This window comes from Botrytis sinoallii (assembly GCF_014898435.1).
Source record: "Botrytis sinoallii strain Bc 23 chromosome Unknown BSIN_006, whole genome shotgun sequence".
Lineage (NCBI taxonomy): Eukaryota > Fungi > Ascomycota > Leotiomycetes > Helotiales > Sclerotiniaceae > Botrytis > Botrytis sinoallii.
In genome coordinates this window covers 299,371-318,791 of record NW_024066033.1, presented here as the reverse complement: position 1 = coordinate 318,791, position 19,421 = coordinate 299,371, and the positions used below count along the sequence as shown (strand labels likewise).

General features: G+C 42.7%; 4 protein-coding genes across 4 annotated transcripts; 3 read left to right on the top strand and 1 right to left on the bottom strand.

Annotated features, from left to right (window-relative positions):
• Positions 1–779: 779 nt before the first annotated feature.
• On the top strand, positions 780–3,280 carry EAF02_003987 (uncharacterized protein; the record flags this gene model as incomplete). The annotated part of the gene is made up of 5 exons (XM_038900035.1): positions 780–950; positions 1,000–1,470; positions 1,520–1,650; positions 1,704–2,002; positions 2,052–3,280. The coding sequence occupies 5 exons, from the start codon at positions 780–782 to the stop codon at positions 3,278–3,280; spliced, it is 2,301 nt and encodes a 766-aa protein (XP_038759742.1).
• A 2,203-nt stretch (positions 3,281–5,483) lies between these two features.
• On the top strand, positions 5,484–7,633 carry EAF02_003986 (uncharacterized protein; the record flags this gene model as incomplete). Its single annotated transcript, XM_038900034.1, has 7 exons — positions 5,484–5,660; positions 5,715–5,923; positions 5,971–6,023; positions 6,089–6,198; positions 6,248–6,570; positions 6,626–6,686; positions 7,061–7,633. 7 exons carry the CDS (start codon positions 5,484–5,486, stop codon positions 7,631–7,633), a joined length of 1,506 nt encoding a protein of 501 aa, XP_038759741.1.
• Positions 7,634–8,539: 906 nt separating this feature from the next.
• Positions 8,540–10,980, top strand: EAF02_003985 (uncharacterized protein). Its single transcript, XM_038900033.1, has 5 exons — positions 8,540–8,913; positions 9,059–9,412; positions 9,466–9,667; positions 9,733–10,404; positions 10,460–10,980. The coding sequence occupies exons 2-5, from the start codon at positions 9,156–9,158 to the stop codon at positions 10,691–10,693; spliced, it is 1,365 nt and encodes a 454-aa protein (XP_038759740.1). The 5' UTR covers positions 8,540–8,913; positions 9,059–9,155; the 3' UTR covers positions 10,694–10,980.
• A 5,069-nt stretch (positions 10,981–16,049) lies between these two features.
• Positions 16,050–19,274, bottom strand: EAF02_003984 (uncharacterized protein; the record flags this gene model as incomplete). Its single annotated transcript, XM_038900032.1, has 2 exons — positions 16,050–16,953; positions 17,005–19,274. The coding sequence occupies 2 exons, from the start codon at positions 19,272–19,274 to the stop codon at positions 16,050–16,052; spliced, it is 3,174 nt and encodes a 1,057-aa protein (XP_038759739.1).
• Between the last annotated feature and the right edge of the window lie 147 nt (positions 19,275–19,421).

The following is a 19,421-nucleotide window of genomic DNA, read 5'->3' as shown; positions in this document are numbered from 1 at the left end:
TAGTAGAAGGAATCTGACGCTGGGAATGCTTCGCTATTTAATGCTCACAGGAAAAACGACCCAGACCACGGAGTGCACCTTCCAGCATCATATTCGGCCTTGCATCTTTAGTTGCATTTTCTCATCTCTCTTATTCACTGGGTAAAGAGATACTTTTGTCGGGGTGACTTGTGGGGAAAGACGTGATCTTGGTTCATGGATCCGAGCCAACCAGTCTGGATGCAACCCGAGACAAAGGTAGCCGAATCTAGGACAATTGATCCCGCGCCCCCCGCAAATACATCTTGGTTTCGACCTGCAGCCTTAGACACTCGTATAAGAGCTCGTGATACGTGGGGATGGATGTGTGGAAAGGATCTGGAAATCAGAATCTTAATTGATTCTCAAACTTAACTCGTGGAAGCTCTCCAAAATTGCGGTGGATGTCCTTCCGGAACAATATTCGTGCGAAAATTCAATCTCAACTTCTTCATCCGGTGTGGATATGCAAGGCGGAGCGGGTATGGGCGGATAAATAGAGCTACCCCTCACTAAATCAGCGTATCGGAGCCCTTGGCGAAAATTGTATTTAGCCAAAAATAAGACGACCCAGAATTAATTATTGGGAAGTGGGGTGTTTTGATGAAATAACATGTATGACAGTTAGGTGTGTATATGAACTTTTAATAAGATTGAATCGATTGTGAACTTTATTATTGCTCGACTTCGAAGATTGATTCTTAATTTGAAAATAACAAAGTAATCATTTGACTTAGCAGATTACAACAGAAGTTCTCAGGATGAAGTTCAGAGATGGAATGTGGTTGCCGGCGGAGGGGAAACGACTGGAATACGCTGAAGAGGTATATGCTATTACGGAACGTGAGGATGGCAAAGCATTGAGTTTGCTATGCCCAACCAGAAAGATTTTTGCCAGGTCAGATTCATTGAATTTGAGTACCTTGACGATCGTAAGTCAATCCACTTGATAAGTATAAAATAAATATTGATCTTGAAAAGGATATAGAAGCTCCATTTGATGGAGTGATATCCATCGAGACCACACACTTCTTGGGTGCTCTCAATCCAGGACCTCATTTCGATCTGTTTCCAGAAGGAAAGCCAGAGGACAGTCAAGTCGAAATAGCGAAAACAGAAAAGTCAACCACTCTGAAATCAGGATCGTTATCGGCTACCGTGAAAACTGGCAATCATGACTTCGAAATCCGATTTCATGCTACAGATGGCTCGAAAGAACTTACATCCTTGCTCAATCGAAGTGTTGGCTTAGCGTATAGTCCTGCAACTAGCAATCCTATGCAAATCGCAGATATGAGGGACTTTGAACATTATATCTTCACTCAATCGACACTCTCAGTCGGAGAATCCGTGTTTGGTTTAGGGGAGAGGTTTGGAGCATTCAATAGGGTTGGCCAGTCTATTGAGCTTTGGAACGCAGATGGAGGAACTTCGAGCGACCAAGCTTACAAAGTTCGTTTTGCCTCGTTTGAATCTGTGGGCGATACTAACGAGATATCAGAATGTACCATTTTGGATGAGTTCGCGGGGATATGGTGTATTCATCGATACACCTGATAAAGTGGACCTGGAAATCGGAAGCGAGAGATGCTGCAGAGTTCAGACCAGTGTGGAAGGCCAAAGATTAAAGTGGTATGTACCTTGTATTGGATCTTTACTGAGTGTCAAATATTGACTGCCCAAAGGTACATTATTTATGGCCCAACACCAAAAGAGGTTTTGACAAAGTATTCAATTTTGACCGGAAAGCCAGGAAAAGTACCAAGCTGGAGTTTCGGACTTTGGCTGAGCACTAGTTTTACCACAAATTACGATGAAAAGACTGTAAACTCATTCCTCGAAGGGATGAGTGCACGAGATATTCCAGTTGAAGTATTCCACTTTGATTGTTTCTGGATGAAGGCGTTTCATTGGTGTGATTTCGAGTTCGACTCTGAGATGTTTCCAGACCCGAAAGCTCAAATTTCTCGACTTAAAGAATCTGGTAAGCTCTGTGCAATTAGTACGCGCCAAACCCCGCTAACTTCCGACAGGACTTGTCAAGAAGGTTTGCGTTTGGGTGAATCCATATCTCGGTCAAGCATCTCCCGTCTTCAAATACGCGGCAAGTAAAGGTTACTTACTCAAACGTAAGAATGGCGATGTGTTCCAGTGGGACCTCTGGCAAACGGGAATGGGAATTATTGATTTCACCAATCCTGAGGCTACAGAGTGGTACGTAGGCTGCTTGAAGGGCCTATTCGATAAGGGAGTGGATTCGATTAAGACAGATTTTGGAGAGCGCATCCCATCCAAGGATGTCCAATGGTTTGATTCATCTCTCGATCCAAGAAAGATGCATAACTACTATGCGTTCTTATACAACAAAATTGTCTATGAGGCATTGCAAGACCGATATGGAAAGGATGAAGCTGTTCTCTTCGCACGTACTGCTACTGCTGGAACTCAGCGTTTCCCATTGCAATGGGGCGGTGATTGCGAATCAACTCCTGAAGCTATGGCTGAATCGGTTCGAGGAGGCTTGTCGCTAGGACTTTCTGGTTTTGCCTTCTGGTCAGTTGACATTGGTGGCTTTGAGGGCTATCCTCCTCCTTGGATCTACAAACGTTGGGTTGCTTTTGGTCTCCTTTGTTCTCATAGCAGACTTCATGGTAGCAATTCTTTCCGTGTACCATGGACAGTGGATGAGGACGACAAATCGGATCAAGGATGCTCCAAGGTTCTTTCAAAATGGACGGCATTGAAAGCAAGACTCATGCCGTATATCTTCTCGCAAGCTCAAGAAGCTGTTGAGCTGGGCGTACCCCTTTCACTTCGAGCTATGTGCTTAGAATTCCCAGATGATCCAACCTCGTGGTATCTCGACCGACAATTTATGTTTGGAGATAGTTTACTCGTAGCCCCAATCTTTGAAGAATCTGGGGATGTTGAGTTTTATTTACCAAAGGGTAAATGGACGAACTTCTTCACTAACGAAGTGAAGAGTGGACCTGGGTGGTTCAAAGAAAACCATGCGTTCGACACCCTACCCTTATATGTCCGGGAAAATACAGTACTCGTGCTCGGAAAACCAGAGCAGACTAAGACTGTGTATGATTATGCCCAAGATGTTGAAGTTCGTCTATACAACACTACCAAGGGGGCTAAGGCCAGGCTGGTGAATTCTGAGGGGACTGACATTGGTATGCTTGAGGTTGACGCTGAAGGAAAACTGAAGGATCAGAAGTTCTTGACAGGGTCATGGGAGGTGACAAAGGTCTAGAATTGTCATACAATATAGATATTGTGACTACTCGTAATGAACGGACGAAATTTTTATGAATAAGCAATGTGTATTTGTGCCCAATAGACTTAGATAACATAGACATAGAAGAAACTTATCAAACCGACCACCAGTGGATGTACGGACTGACGGGACACTACCAAAAATTGGTTCGTGGAAATCTTCTGATATATCAATTCGTATATCTTAGGAATTATTAAAATTGTTTATAACTAAAAAAACAATCAAAATGCGAAATTTGATATCAAATAACTGAAGAATGAATTTGCTAAAAGAAATTGAAAATTGATAAGTGTCCCGTCAATCCAACACCATCTGGTGGACAAGAAGTGCCGTTTAGAAGACGACATTAGTTCGATTTACCTGACAATGCGCAGGTTAATCAACCAACCATACAGATTTGGTGTTCAGGGCAGACATTGGACATGGCGGAGGTCTTTCCTCAACCAGAGCGAGTATGAGCGTATCGACCCACTGGTTGATGTTCATTCCCCAGGTTATATATTATTGTGGATCGGAGTCCATGCTTGATTGGAAGCAAATCCACTTTCTGTATGCAGAGGACGTCATTTCTTCTGGAGGATAAACGTCCGCGTATACTTCTGTCTGTATCTTCCTAGGAAAGATTTGCTACATGCTCGGGGGGGTGATAGACATATGGGGAAGGTATTGAAAGTTAAAACACAAAATAAAGTGTGCTGCAGTAAAATGTGGATGAATGACTTTTGAAATTGAACTTCAGATTTCCGTGCCTCGGATATTTCAAATCGAGATGATATCACGTGGTTTCAATGGTTTCTACACACACACCCCGATACCCCAGTACCCCAACTCGAGCCTGAATCTGATAGGTAGAGAAAGATATCAATAAAGCCCAAGATCATAATGATCCAAAGGCTTTTCCGATGCTTCTCATTATATTCTAAATCCGAAGTAGTGATTACTAAGTTTTGATATCGAATATCAGAGGGAGAGCATTCTTTAGTTTTTAGCTCCGGGAAAAGTCCCTAGTGCCCCCTTACTCCGCTAGTCGAAATCTTTTCGGTTAGCATGTGTGCGGAGCGTGAAAAAAAGCTTACTTGAATAATGCGGGAGCCAAGGATCACTTTCTTCATTTCCACCAAAGGATTTCAGGCAAAATTATTAATACATTATGTTATCCTATTGGACACCGTTTTGTGATTTGATACCAGATCTCTCGTTATGTTTTCCCATCTTCCTTTTTCCCGTCTCCGATTTCTTCATCGGCGCATCAACATTGAGACGTTCTTGTACAACCACATCATACCTACCAAATCATGAATATAGATATATATAGATTGATAACCCGATTGAATTCGTGGGGCTTATTCAAACAACTGTACGGCCGCAACTTATGGGCCACCTTTGTTGGGCCGTCTCTGCTCAATCCCCTTAATTTTCTGTCTGTCCTGCCGTTGTCATTATTTATGTTCACCCCTTCTGAAGCATTATTGATATGTGATCGAATGCTTTCATATCAATATAAAACGACCTCAAGACCGAGTGGTTACCATACTGTCGGTACTTCTCGTGAGGCCAGACTTCATTCCAAACAGCTCATCTACTAGGATATTTATACTACCATCTAACTCTAGAGGTGAAAAATGCCAGGTGAATCCTGTGATACCCGTCTTTGTGTCATTGATTCATATCTAGATTCAAAACTGTTGGTGGCTGAATGACCATTCAGGGATGCCACGAAATTTTCATGCGTAAGATAAAGTGGTTAGCTGCACATGTCCAAATCTGGTAGCCTTCCCTCAAGGGTATCATTGGATTCACCATTTCAAGGGAGGGGTCTCTGGCACCAATACGGCTTCAATTCAACAGCTCTTAGAAAAACTCAATTTGGCACCTGTACGGATTTCTAACCTACCCTGGACTTTTTCCCGAGTAAAAATACCCTTGATACATGCATCGACGTAAAGTAACATAGCACAGAGAAGGAAATTCGAAATTCGACTGCATAATTCTATAGTTACACCTATCTAATCGACATTCAATCACTCGCCGCAGCTTCCCATGCTGAGCCACAGGTCGAATTTAAATACACACGAGTGTCCAGGACCCTTTCTTCCGTTACTTTGTTTTTACAAAGTTCTTTTTTTTCAACTTTCTTTTTCTTCAATTTTCCGTTAGTACATAATACTTTTTGTTTATCATGGATTCCGACGGACATGCAAGAACTGGCAGCACCAGTGATGAGGAAAAGGTTGTTGCTTCTGCGGCAATTCACTCTAACCTCCCGGCGGACCCTGATGCGCACCTGTCAGATACAGAGCGCAAGGCCATCGACCGAAAACTTGTCTGGAAATTGGACCTGTATTTGATTCCCTGGGTACGTTTGCAACAATAGTTTCCCTTCTCAGTTCAAATACTAATTCTGAAATAGCTTTGTATCCTTTATCTACTTGCTTTCTTGGACAGAACAAACATTGGAAATGCGAAGATCGATGGCCTCCAAAAAGACTTGCACAAGATGTCAACTGGACGATACAATGCATCTCTTTCGATATTCTTCGTTTCGTACTCGGTCTTTGAACCGTTGACCAATGTTCTTTTAAAACGCCTTCGCCCATCTATTTTCATCCCTATCATCATGTATGTCAACCTTCCCCGACGATATTTCATTGTCTAATATACTCTAGGACTATCTGGGGTGTTGCTATGTTATCAATGGGATATGTTAAGAATTGGTCTGGTATGTAAAAGTCTCATACTTCTTGGGGTCTTTGTCCTGTGAGGCTAACCTTGTGGTTTTTAAAGGTCTTATGGCAGCTAGATGGTTCTTAGGTATGGCTGAAGCTGGTCTATACCCTGGTGTAAACTACTTCCTCTCATGCTGGTACAAGCGTGATGAATTTGGTGTTCGGGCAGTACGTTCTCATGCAATACTTAACTGCTTTTCCTCGGCTAACGGTTCAGGCTATCTTCTTCTCTGCCGCCGCGTTTTCCGGATCTTTTGGAGGACTACTTGCTGCGGCTATTACCAACTTAGATGGACTGGGAGGACGACCAGGCTGGGCATGGATCTTCATCATTGAGGGTGTCATTACAGTTGGATTCGGTCTTCTATCATTTTTCTTTGTTCATGACTTCCCCGATACCGCTACCTTTCTTTCAGAGCAAGATCGTGCTCGAGTTATTCGCAGACTCAAGATAGACAAGCAATCAAGCGCTGAACATGAAGAGTTCAAAATGGAGTACTTTTGGGCTGCCGTGAAAGATTACAAGATGTGGTTGGGAATGTGAGTTTTTGAAAATTCTATCACCCCAACTTGTTTAATTTACTGACAAACACAGGATAACGTATATGGGTGCGGATATGCCTCTGTATGCCTTCTCTCTCTTCCTACCGACCATTGTAAGTTCAATCCTTTCACCAATACCTTGATTAATGCCGCCGCCGCCTCATTTTGAGGTATTTTCTTCATTTTGAAGACTCAGAACGCAAGCTTCTATAAACGTCCGTGCAGGACTTTAATATGATCCGAGCGTCTTCAAGCCTTCAGATTTCAAGCACAGTAGTTTGCTGTACGGGTTGCTTTGCTCTGTAGAAAGAAGGACAAGTAGACTAAAAATGGCCTCCACCTCCTCTTCCTGGAACCCAACCTCCACTTTTTGACTTCATCTCATATTCTCTATTCTCTGTTCTCTTCTCAGACACCACCAACTTTCAATCTCCTCGTTTGTTTTCAAACTTTGTATCCGATGGATAATACTGACTTTCCAATTTAGGTTGCCGAGATGGGATATAAAACTACTCGCGCACAATTACTTTCAGTTCCCCCTTACGCCTGCGCTGCAGTCCTTACAATCGTTGTCGGTCTCGCTGCCGACCGTACCAAGCGTCGTGGAGTCTTCAACATTTTTACCTCACTCATAGGTGTTATTGGATTTGGCCTGCAACTTGGGTCACAAAATCCCCACATCAAGTATGCAGGTACATTCTTAGGTGCCCTTGGTATTTACCCATGTATTGCAAATACCATTTCATGGGTTAGCAACAATACTGAAGGTGTTTATAAGCGTGGTATCGTTCTCGGATTCGTCATCGGTTGGGGAAATCTCAACGGTATTGTTAGCAGTAACATTTACTTCAAGGGACCAGAGTTCACAGTAGGCCATGCGACTGTCATGGCTTACATGATTATCTGCCTATTTGGTGGTAGTGTTGCAATGCATCTACTGTTACGCAGAGAGAACGCAGCTAGATTGGCCGGGAAGAGAGACCACTTGGTTGCAGGAATGACGGAGAAGGAAGCCGAGAAGCTGGGTGACAATCGTCCTGACTTCTTGTACACCCTTTAAAGAAATTGACACCTGGATGGATGCTGATACTATGGGGAGGATATTAAAAGGTCAATTTCTTATTAGCTTCTGTGTAATTTTCTACTGTGTCCTTTCATTCTGCTGGGAGCATAGCCTTTAGATTTAACTTTATTTCGCACCGTTGATACTAAACACGGTTACGCAAGTCAACGTTAAGTGTCATATGCAAACTGCGAGTCAAGAAGCTTCCACTCTCTTTTACTGGAGTATTTGACCCACTAACTTGGCCATCAATCAAATACCATTGTCTCTCACATCCACTCAGCTGTCAAAGTACAAATAATCAAGGGACATTCTGATTAGCCTAATCGTGTAAAACCATGTCCGACAGGACCAACATGCAAGCAAGCTTTTTCCAGCCGAGTACTGTGTGGATCCATTACACCGCGTCTAACCTGTAACACTACAGCCATGTTAGGTGCATTAGCTCGATTCTTGCTTGTCCAAACTAACCTCAACGCTAGATACTTTCGCTCAGCACTTACCATAAGAGGTAGCAATACCACCCCCAAGTTCGAGGCGTCGATCCTTGTTGTGCTACCCCAGATATTGCATCCCCACGAAAGATTCATTTCGGTATTATGTTTAAGAGAGTGCTTACCCAGGCAAGGAGATTATCCATTTTTAATATGTTTTAAGCAAACAAGCATTGAGAAACATTTGGGGTGGTGTACGATTATTAGTGGGGATATTCGGGGGAGCCTAGTTGTTCTCGAACACATCACAGGCGAGGCGAATCTGTACTGATGCGTGTTTTCCTTCCCATGGCTTTTCACATGAAGTGATTTAATCGCTCATTATCTACGTAACGAACAAAGTGATTCTTCCAGAAATTCTGAGAGATTAGATTGAGATTAGGAGAGGGTAGGGTTTTGTGTTGCCCCCGTGGTCCATATGACGTGGTTGAAGTAACCTTACTCCAGCCTCATTCGCTGACCACGCAGGATTACTTACTGATTCCTCTTACCACTACATATGTCGCAACTATTGCACATTCCATTCAGGCTTTAACATTCGCCCGGAAGCAATTTTTGTGGCGTTCTATTACCATCAGGCACGGGATAATCAAGAAAGAAAGCAGCAAGTCAAGGTAGGAGTACAGGTGCGAAGAGGTATGTTTGTCAAGTCACTGATCGGATTACCTTTCATCGATTCTATTCGTCTCTCTCAATCATTCCTTCAATAGGTCAGCATCTCCGCTGCACCAACCATGCATTGTCAAACGCCATGAACTATATCCACGTCTCTTTTCGTTTCCTGTATGTATTCCAATCCTCTAGGTACCTTTTTTGAACAGCTCCAACATGGATCGCTTCCTCTTTCGTCCGCTCACATCCCATTACCTGACGCGATCTTGTACTTTCGTACTCTACTTATGATTGCCTTGCTGACATACATAGATAGATGAGGAAATCTCCATATTTTTCTTCTCCAAGCTTTCTTTTTTCCTTCCCGTCCACAAGATCTCTAGTTTCCCCACATCCGCTAGCTGGTTCTCATCATGGGCCAACTATCCCAAAGGGAGGTTGATGTCTTAATCATCATCGAGCGTACCACGGCATCGATATCGGTATTGGGAACACTTGCTCTGTTTGCTACATTCATCTTTTTCAAATCGTTCAGGACATTGTCGAATACAATCATCTTTTACGCATCTTTTGCAAATTTGTTTGCCAACGTTGCTGCACTTATTGGAGGTTCCGCGCTATCACAAGTTAACTCGCCACTATGTCAATTTCAGGGTTTCTTGTTGGAGATGTATGAAATTTCACCTTGCTCTTTTGGTTTCACCGTCACTGACGAAGCAAAAGGTTTATGCAAAGCGATCCGTGGTGGAGTTTGGCAATGGCTACAAATGTCTACCTTGTCTTCTTCTACCGATTTGATGCCGCTCAATTGAAGAAATTATATCCTTATTATGCATTGATATGCTATGGTCTCCCCTTCATTCCAGCGATGGTCTGTCTATTTGTCAAAAACAATGAAAAAGGAAAGATTTATGGAAACGCAACAGTATGGAAATTTTCGTTCTTCAAATGTTCTATATATCTTCAAAACAATCAACTTACGAAATACAGCTTTGGTGTTGGATTGACGGTCCATGGGCACCTCTCCGTATCTACAGCTACTACGCACCAATTTGGATTACCATCCTCGGCGCACTATGTATCTACGTCCGCGTTGGGATTGAGATCTTCCGCGCCCGCAATCAACTCAAGGGAGTATCCCACCGAACCGATCCATCACTACACACCGACGCTGGAGGCAAATCACCACTTCCTCTCCAAGGCAGCATAACCAACGCATCAGAAGCCACAAACAAGGACTACGAAAGTGAACACGAACAACCAATTTTCACCGGAACCCGCACCACCGAAATCGAGGTGACACACGGGTCGTGGGAAAATGGAACAGCTCTCAGTACAAACACTACTCCGCGATATCCTCGCGCTTCAGATGTGAATCATCACAGAACTCCTGCCAAAGATCCAGAAAGCAATTACCGAGTTACCATCTCCGCCGTACCGAATACAACTACATCGAGTGGGCGAGGCGGAGCTAGGAGAAATGCAAGTAGTTTGGATAAGATCAAATGGGCCTACACGAAAGTCGCGATGCTGTTCTGTATTTCCATACTGATAACTTGGGTTCCCGCTTCGGTGAACCGAGTATATGGGTTAAGATTTCCGGACAAACCATCATTTGTGTTGAACATCGGTTCTGCTATTGTTCTTCCTTTGCAAGGATTTGTACGTTCCCCCTATTTCGCCGGATTTCAAGATATGAGTAACTAACATGAAATAGTGGAACACTGTTATCTACTTCACCACTTCTCTAGGAATCTGTCGCAGCGTCTGGGCCGATCTTCGCGGTCCCTCCAAACAACATAGGAAAACCGAAGGATTCCGTATGATGGATCGCCCTATGACTGGTATCCATCGAGGAGGAACGAAGGAGACGGAAAGTATGGTGGAATTAAGCACCAGTCGATCACAAACGAACCGAAGTCTAAGGAGCGCAGAAGTTGATAGTATCTGAGCCAAAATGGAGGAGGAGTTAATAAGATCTGGTTGTATGACAGTGCGATGTACATTTATGTGTAAATATTTAATCGGCGGGATGGAGCGATGATGGGATTCATGAGGAAAATTTTGAAAAGGAGTTGGATATAGTATTATTGTATTCGGATTTCACAGGAAACTAGAAGTTCTTCACGAACGGGATATGAAGAGATCAACGGGATGTGTATGAAAAGTTGGCCACGGAAGGAAAAGCTCTAGCTGTCTATCTGAAATTTATATTGTACATCTTATCTTGTACAGCATCACAATCAACATCAAGAAAATCAAGTAAACCCACACTACAGATCTAGAAAATTCCTAAACACCTCAAAGTACGTACGAACAAGCATTCACTGTCTCACATTCCTTAAAACAAGCACTCCCACAATTTTTGGCGCCCAGTCGTCAACATAGCCATTGTACGCTCCACAATCGCAGCGGTGATTCGAATTAGCACCACATGGATCTATCTACCCACCTAATTAATTCCCATTAACCACATCCTCAACCACGACAACGAAATGTCGGTAATCCATCACCCATGTAACATTATTTCTTTCCAACCCCGTTTATAAAACGCACGGCGCATCCGCGAACATAGCCTCGAGGCTTGAGTTAACGTTGAGACACCAACAGTTTGTTTCCCCTTTCGTTTTCAATGTCTCTGATAGAAGCAATGTGTACATGTATGTACCTAGATGAAATGCATACTTCTTAACCCACACAGCGTACCTTGCACGAAATTCTTGCGTTCCTGAAAATAGGGCATGTGTGAATTGTTTTGACAGTTTATTGGATGAGTTGTACTCCTTGCTAGTGCGCCACTTGGAATTTGGCAATGTAGGATGTTTCGCGGATTCGTATGTTATTGATTTATCCTTTTCCAGGGAATTTCTGGTTCGTTCCTGGTTCTTTTGATAAGTCATTTGTCTATACTTTTGAATCTAGATCTAGATCTTGGTCTAGATGTCGATATACTATCAGAATTTCCCTGCTCTAGCTAGTCCAGACTATTTTATTTCCCAGCCCTCAACGATTATAATTCTCATCTCGTTGCTAAATTATCTCATACCAAGCATCAGACCATATATTACCTCGACCAGACTCGAATACCAAACTCCCCAGGATCCACGCTAACGGATTCATGGGGTCTAAATCCCGCAGCCCTCTCATCATTGCTCCGAGTGTTCGCTTACGGACTTGACCCCAAAATAAGTTGACTTTGCGGGTCCGGGTCTTGTACGAAGGACATATCCACTTTCAGGGTGTATTGTTAGCGAGTTAATTAGGCCTTTCCCCAGGTATGATGATGATATTAATAATAATAATAAATTTCTGAACCATTCTTATGATTCAAGGGTACAAATGGTCTTAGCTGGGGGATGGGGAAATCTTTTAGAGCGTGAATCTCAGAATCAAAGGCTAAAATGTGCGTATCTCAAAATGGTATCGTTACGGCCGTTATTGTACTCGTACGGTTTTGATTGACATCTGGTTTCTTCATGTGCATCTGATAAGTAACGGTATTCAGGATTTCAGCTCCGTACTACAGATCACCAGATCCACTCTATACTTCCAGAAGACTTCGGCCTAGAAATTTGATCAGATACCATTGCAGTGTTACAATACACCTAGCGAGTATTGAAAACCTCAGCCATTTTGATACTCATGAATGAATACCAAGGAAAACTCAGCTTAGCAACTGGTATTGACTCGAGATTATGTAGTAGTTTGCGTCTAGCGTACAGTCGTCAGCTTACCTGTCCGAAATTTTGCATAGAGCTGGGGTGAACTATTTGACGAAAGATGATATGTTTATTTAGGGTGGATGATCCGCCTTCCGTCGGGTACCTCGTGAGGATTTTGGGTGTAGATGCAGTGTTAAGTAGTCTCTAAGTACCGGTACTAGTTACGCTGTGAACTTCAGGAGCTGCTGAAAGGTTAGGCAGTAGAGTCTCAATGACGCGATGGTACTGTACTTTGCGCAATAGTTACGCAATAATGCTACTGCAACTTTGCATGAAATAGAAAGTAGAATGTTGTGTGAATGTAAGGAAAATATACCCAGGCTAATCTTTGGTCCATACATTATTGTTGCAAAATAAGTCAAACGATGAATACCTCATGGTGTACCGAGTAGTCGAGTACTAAAGACCCTCTATTTCTTTTTATCTAGCCATACCATACTCGTTGTACACACTGACTTCCAAGTCCCGGTCCGCAACTTACTTTAGGGTTTAAAGAGTAGGTAGTATACCGTGCCGTCTCTCGACAATTAGCGTCTCCAGTGGAGTCCACAACGCGGGGAAGAATCCACTTACAGATCCGACACATTCTCTCCACTTAAACGATCAGGAAATTCGCCGATCAAAGTAACAACATTGAAAACGACGTGATTTTAATAAATTTCCTTTCCTTTCATCATTTCAACCTCTGAGCAAGGTACTTACCTACACCTGTGTACACATACAAACAAACAACTTGTAGTCAAAACAACCATAATCCTCTTAACCTTCCGTGCCGTACTCATACATCACAATATTTCTCCTTCTTCCTTCAAATCCCCGAATCGACAGTATAAATGCAACCCAACAATCAATCCCACGCCACCAATTCCAAATCGTCATGATATTTTCCGATCAGAAACTATTCTTCCTATTCCCACCCTACCTCCGCAGCAAATCCGTATTCTTGCATACAGGCTTTCCAATGCGTTTGCCGATGCGTAGGTATGCCTACGCATCTCCCTTGATTGGCTAACGAGCCCTCTGAAAAACACAAGGGATTGATATTACATATATGTGATCCTATTATTTCACCTCCAGTCTACCTTCCTAAACATCTAGACGAGCTATATACAAACAAGCAAGCAGCTTCGACTAATCCTTCCACGAACTACACTATTTGATCAGTGTCATGAATCGAGAATATACTCCGTGCATATATGACTGGGGTGAATAAATAAGAAGTGTGGGAGATACATACATATTATGATTTCTCGATAGGAGAAAAAAGAAGGGGAAGGAGATATACTATCTACGCCGTAGTAAAGTAGTAAGCGTATGAGCGTGCGTAATCCTTATGCAAATCTGTGAATTGAGTGGCTCGAGTGGGAGAAGAACATGGATATCTATCTACCTAGGTAGGTAGTATTATTCTGAATCGATGAATAATACTATGGAATATTTTCACTGGATGGATAAACTGCCTATTGAAGAAGCGAGCGAGCGATGCACGAAGTGACATGTGCGTGTTTGCGAATGAATGGTTCGATAGATGAACTAGAGGGGTGGATGGATAAATTGATAAGGTTATGTGATGGGTGGATGGAATGATTGTCTATGATTTGATAAGACGATTGTCTCACGGATCTGATTCTTTGAATTCATGGCAAGAAGTACTCTTCATCGTTATTATATACTAGACATATTCCTGCCGTAGCTCTTGTTCTATTGCAATCAAATTGAACTTATCGCATTGCATCTCATCTCATCCCACACTCCCAAAATGCTTCTCACAACTCACAACTCACAGCTCATCTCGGCTCACAAATTTCTAATAAAACAAAAGCACTTCCCCACACACATTTAAGCATATACACATATCATGTCATGCCATCCACTGTGCATTTACATATGCCCCTCCCTCTTACACAAACCCGATTTCTAATCAAAGAGCTACAATGGAGACTTTTCTTTATTCCCATCCCTATCTCTATCCCTATTCGAATCCCCATTCCCACCCCCCAATCACAACGTCCAACGCCCAACTCAACGCCCTCAGATTCATCTCCCCCCCCCATTATCCATCCAGCCCTCCCTTCCTCCCTCCAACCCTTCCTCCCTCCAACACAAACTCACAACATACAATATACAACATCCCCCTAGACTTCACAAACCATTTTCCATTTTCTCGACCTCCACTGCCAAGCCATCTTTCTTGGTTCCTCTTCCCTCTTCCCTCTTCCCTCTTCCCTCTTCCCTCTTCCCTCTTCCCTCTTCCCTCTTCCCTCTTCCCTCTTCCCTCTTCCCTCTTCCCTCTTCCCTCTTCCCTCTTCCCTCCTCCCTCCTCCCTCCTCCCTCCTCTCATTCATCACTACCAAGCCTAATCAAAATCAAAATCAAAGCCCTATACAAACCCTATAAACATAAACAGAAAACAGAGAAAAAGAAAAAGAAAAAACATTCATTCCCTACACAACTACAATTACATCTACCACTTCACCCTTATTTCACCCTCACTTCACCCTCACTTCACCCTCACTTCACCCTCACTTCATTAACACTTCATTAACACTTCATCAATACTCCAATATGCATCCCACATATAACTCTATTCTAATCCAATCCCATCTAATACAACTATCTACCTCTCTATCTATATACCTATCTATCTATTTATCTACCTATCTACTCACCTATCTATCTATCTACCTATTTTATCTATCTATTTAAATAATTAATTTAATATAATATAATTTAACTATCCAACTTATTAATCTTTTAATCTTTCAATCTTTTTGAACATTTATAAGAGGATATTTGTAACAAGTTCAATAATTTGAATAACTCATCTCATCTCACCTTATTATTTCAATAAGTTTGAGATATATATCATATATATATTGAGATGTGTATTGAGATGTGTATTGAGATATATATTTAAATAGCTTGAGATAATTAAATAACTTGAAATAGATATTCAAAGAACTTGAGATATTGAAAGAGTCTGAGATATTGAAAAAACTTGAGATAGATATTCAAAGAACTTGAGATATTCAAATAGTCTGAGAAATTGAAATAGTCTGAGATATTCAACAATTCCAACCATTCACATCTCACCCCCCCTTCCAAAAAACACCTCTATACTATAAAAAATAAAATTTTCCAAATTCATCTAATCAGATAACGCATATATATATATATATATATATGTATATAGGTATAAAGTTCCCAAACCCCTTTAATTCCATCCCATCCCATCCCATCCCATCCCATCCCATCCATCCCCTATCAATCCCTTATAACCCTACTCATATCCATATCCATATCCCAATCTAGCGAAGTACAAAGAAACAGCTTCCCCTCAAATTCGCGAATCATATACAACGCCGCCAGCAAAAAAGAACGCCTTCAAATGCAGTCCAAACCCTATCGACTATCATCGTCTACTCGTAAAAAAAAGCTCCATAACCCATCTCCTTTATTTTTGTACCGTTCTTCCTCTCTACACGATATGTAATATCGATATGCGTATGTACCCCCAATCTCCAACTGTCTACCAGGCATGTATCACCCCTCTTTATTACCCCCTTTCCTCTACTGTAACCCCCTCTACCAAGTATCTGGTCCAAAATGCGTACCTTCTGGTACCGTTTTATATGGACAAGCTTGCCAATCACACCCCTTTTTATAAATTTCCGTTCCCCACCACTTGAAGTTATCCATCCATCCCGGATAGATGAATCCGAAAAAGACCACTACTAATCCAAACGCAAGTCCGGAATCCAATGCTGCACTTAATGTCATTGTGTATTTGGCCCACCAAGCCGAATGTCTCCTCTTGATGACGTAATTGAAAAGATAGCATACTAGTGCCCAAACTGAAAAGTTGAGTCCTGTAGCTGGAGGAATCCATGATAGAGAACCAAATAAGACGGGAAGATTAATCTTCCTCACTATACTATTCTTTTTGTTGCGACAGTAGAGCCAAAGAATGATAGGCGCAATAGCACCAATGGGAAAACACCAAACGAGGGCCCGGTAAGTAGCGTTAGGACCGAAGAATTGACCAGGTCCTACGACTCCCCAAAGAATACTTCCATTAAAGTGTACACGGGCGAGGGGACAGACGAAGCCGTTAATAGCCTGAGGAGTACAGATACCTGGAACATTGGCGAACATCCAATTGAGAACGCCAATTTGCGTCATAGAAGAAACAATTGTGGCTGCCATTTGAACTGAAAATAAAATACGGGGCGGGATTTTCATGTAATGCCCAAGTTTCAGATCGGATGAGAACTTTATTCCTTGAGAAGAGGAGATGTATCCATAGGTGACGAATACCATATTTGCAACGGGACGGCCGGGGAAGACTGCACCACAAACCAATTGGCAAATGAGATAAATACTGCTGTGCTGATTCGTAATGGCCATGACAATGCCTATCGGAATAAAAAGAATGGTGCAGATTCCCAATGCGAGGAGTAAGCCGTACCACGGTAGATGCACGGGATAACTATCACACGGGTTAACATAATACTTGACACGGAAATATGCGAGTACTTACTATTCCACGACGAAAATCCCAACTGCAAGCATAGAGACGAATGTAATCAGATACCAAGTCATTGGTGCATCTTTATACCTTCTCATAAGCCTATTGTGCACATCTTCCTGACTAATAATATCATTCATATATGATGGAGTTCTTTCAAGATTCAGCCTGTGGCTGTTTGCCGAGGCTCCTCTTCTATGCCCGTTTCCATTCGATGCAGGTACAGGATCATAAGCAGGTTTCGTTTCCCCTTCAACCTCCTTTAAGGATCTTTTCCATTGTTTCCAAATATCTCGACCATGCCAACATGTTGTGTGTGTTAATAGCGAGGCAAGAGCAGCAAACTGAAGTCCGTAGCTGAGAACATAAGTTATGGGTAAGAACACACGACTATAGTTCTCGTATGCTTCCTTATTAAAGAGGAAATCCGATGTCAAGATTTTGCTTACATCATATATCTTTCCAGTATTGTCAAAAACGGAAGAGGATAGAATCGGCATGTAAGAGGAGAAGAAGATATTCTTGTAGTAGGCGATTGGCGCAAGAATCCACATCACAATGACGAGACCTCCAACAACATTCATCGCGGCCCAAAATGGAGTTAGTAGTGGTGATCCAATATATGCAATCTGAGCCCAATCGAAGGTTACGGGGAAAAGGCCAAGTCCCGAAGCCACACCAAACAGATTCGCAACGATGACATTCTTTGGTGCAAACCAAGTTATGACACTGAAGTAACTCAATGCTGGCATCAACAAACCAGGTAAGAAGTAAAACATAAAGGAACCAAACCAAACGACGAAAAAGAACTTCCATCGAGTGATTTTCCAACCATTAGCTATTGTGTTCTCCTCTTTATGTAATGTTGTGAACATGGCTGCAGACATTAAAGTTCCGGGCCATAACATACCACCAGGTCGAACCAAGAAGCGTCTAGTGAGACCTGCAAAAGCATATCCCAATATCTGTGTGGAAAGAATGAGGAGCAGCTGATACATGATACTGACTTTCTGGTTGTAAAAGTGTGTTTGTTCAACAATGACATCTGTTGCAAATGCAAAGCCGAAAGAAACGTTACTGCTGATGTAGACACAGCTGTGTTCCTTTTCATTCCATTTCCCTTGTGCCAACCATAATCTTAATCGCCTCGAGCCGGTAGCGGGCTTACCACTGGAGTCATCACATCCAAGGGTTGCAGTTCGATGCCCATCCACAAATTCTTCTTCAGGGTCGTCTCGTCTTTTGAGGAGCCCATCCCACATTAATCCAAGCGGGTGCACAAGTAGAAGGGCGATGACTGGTGTAATAGAAACGCTAGGGTATCGTAAGGAAAAGAAAAGGTTTGTTGAAGAACCGAGTATAGCAAAAAGCATAGAAAGTGCCCACATCCGAGGGGTGTTGATTGATAGAGTTGTATTATCGATGGCAGATACAGAAGCGCGAACTTGGGCATAGGGAGAATTGTCTGGTGGATCTTCATCATCGATTGAATATTCCTCGTCTTCTTCGTCTTCATCTAGCAGCGCTTCCTCTGTATCTTCCTCTGTTGAAATAGAATCGGAATCTGCATTACGAATTTTTATTGGGGAAGCCGCAAGCTCTGTTTCTTCTGACCCATCATTTTGTGTGTTGCTTCCTGTACGATTTCTCGTTCGCGAAGTCGAACCAGCATTCGCAGATGAGGAGGGGCGCGAATTAGATTTGGTTGATTTGAATGTTGCGGCGCTGCTAGAATTCCTCAAATTTCTAAGGGCCGATGAACTCTTTTTCCTCTTCTCCCTTCTTGTGTGAATCTCTTCCTCCTCCTCGCTGTTCTCTGACGATGCGCCCACCGGAGCTGCTCCATATGATCCTGTGCCGAATCCGGGCGCGGAACGTAACAAGAGGGGTGTCTTGGACATGAGTCTATGTATTTTTTGAAAGGTGTTTAGCAGGTTTATTTTCTCATCTGCTAGGTTGTGCCGTGGGGCATCGTCTTCTGTCTCTGCGGAATCTCGTGTATGTCGTCTAAGAAGGTTAGAGTTAGATTCAGGATAGAGTTCTTCCTCCTCGTCGTCGTCAACCTTGTTGTGCCTCGTGGAGTGATAGTGATAGTGATCCAAATTCTGGTTGTTCGAATGAAGCAGTTCAGCTGGTAGTAGTTTCCTACCAGTAAGATTTGACTGGGAGGGCTGGAGAAAATCAAGGGGGACACCCGAGCCTTCTATATTACAGTCAGAGGAGTCACCCGATCCTCTACTTCTGCCGCCTGTTGCGGAAACGTGAGGTAGGCGGAATGTCATATGCAGCTAGGAGGCATTGTTGCACGTTGTCAGGCCCCACTGAGACATATGAAGGGAGGAGCCCTTTTTCGCGAAGAAATTGAAGCTAGGAAGGAAGCTTAGTTGGCGGGAATTGACTGATGAGTGGGATACTGGTAAGAGGACTGG

Excerpts from the sequence above, each read along its gene's own strand:
- EAF02_003985 (XM_038900033.1), top strand. The coding sequence starts at position 9,156 with ATGGGCCAACTATCCCAAAGGGAGGTTGATGTCTTAATCATCATCGAG. Across the intron at positions 9,668-9,732 it reads AGATTTATGGAAACGCAACA|CTTTGGTGTTGGATTGACGG; the intron begins GTATGGAAATTT and ends TACGAAATACAG. Across the intron at positions 10,405-10,459 it reads TTCTTCCTTTGCAAGGATTT|TGGAACACTGTTATCTACTT; the intron begins GTACGTTCCCCC and ends AACATGAAATAG.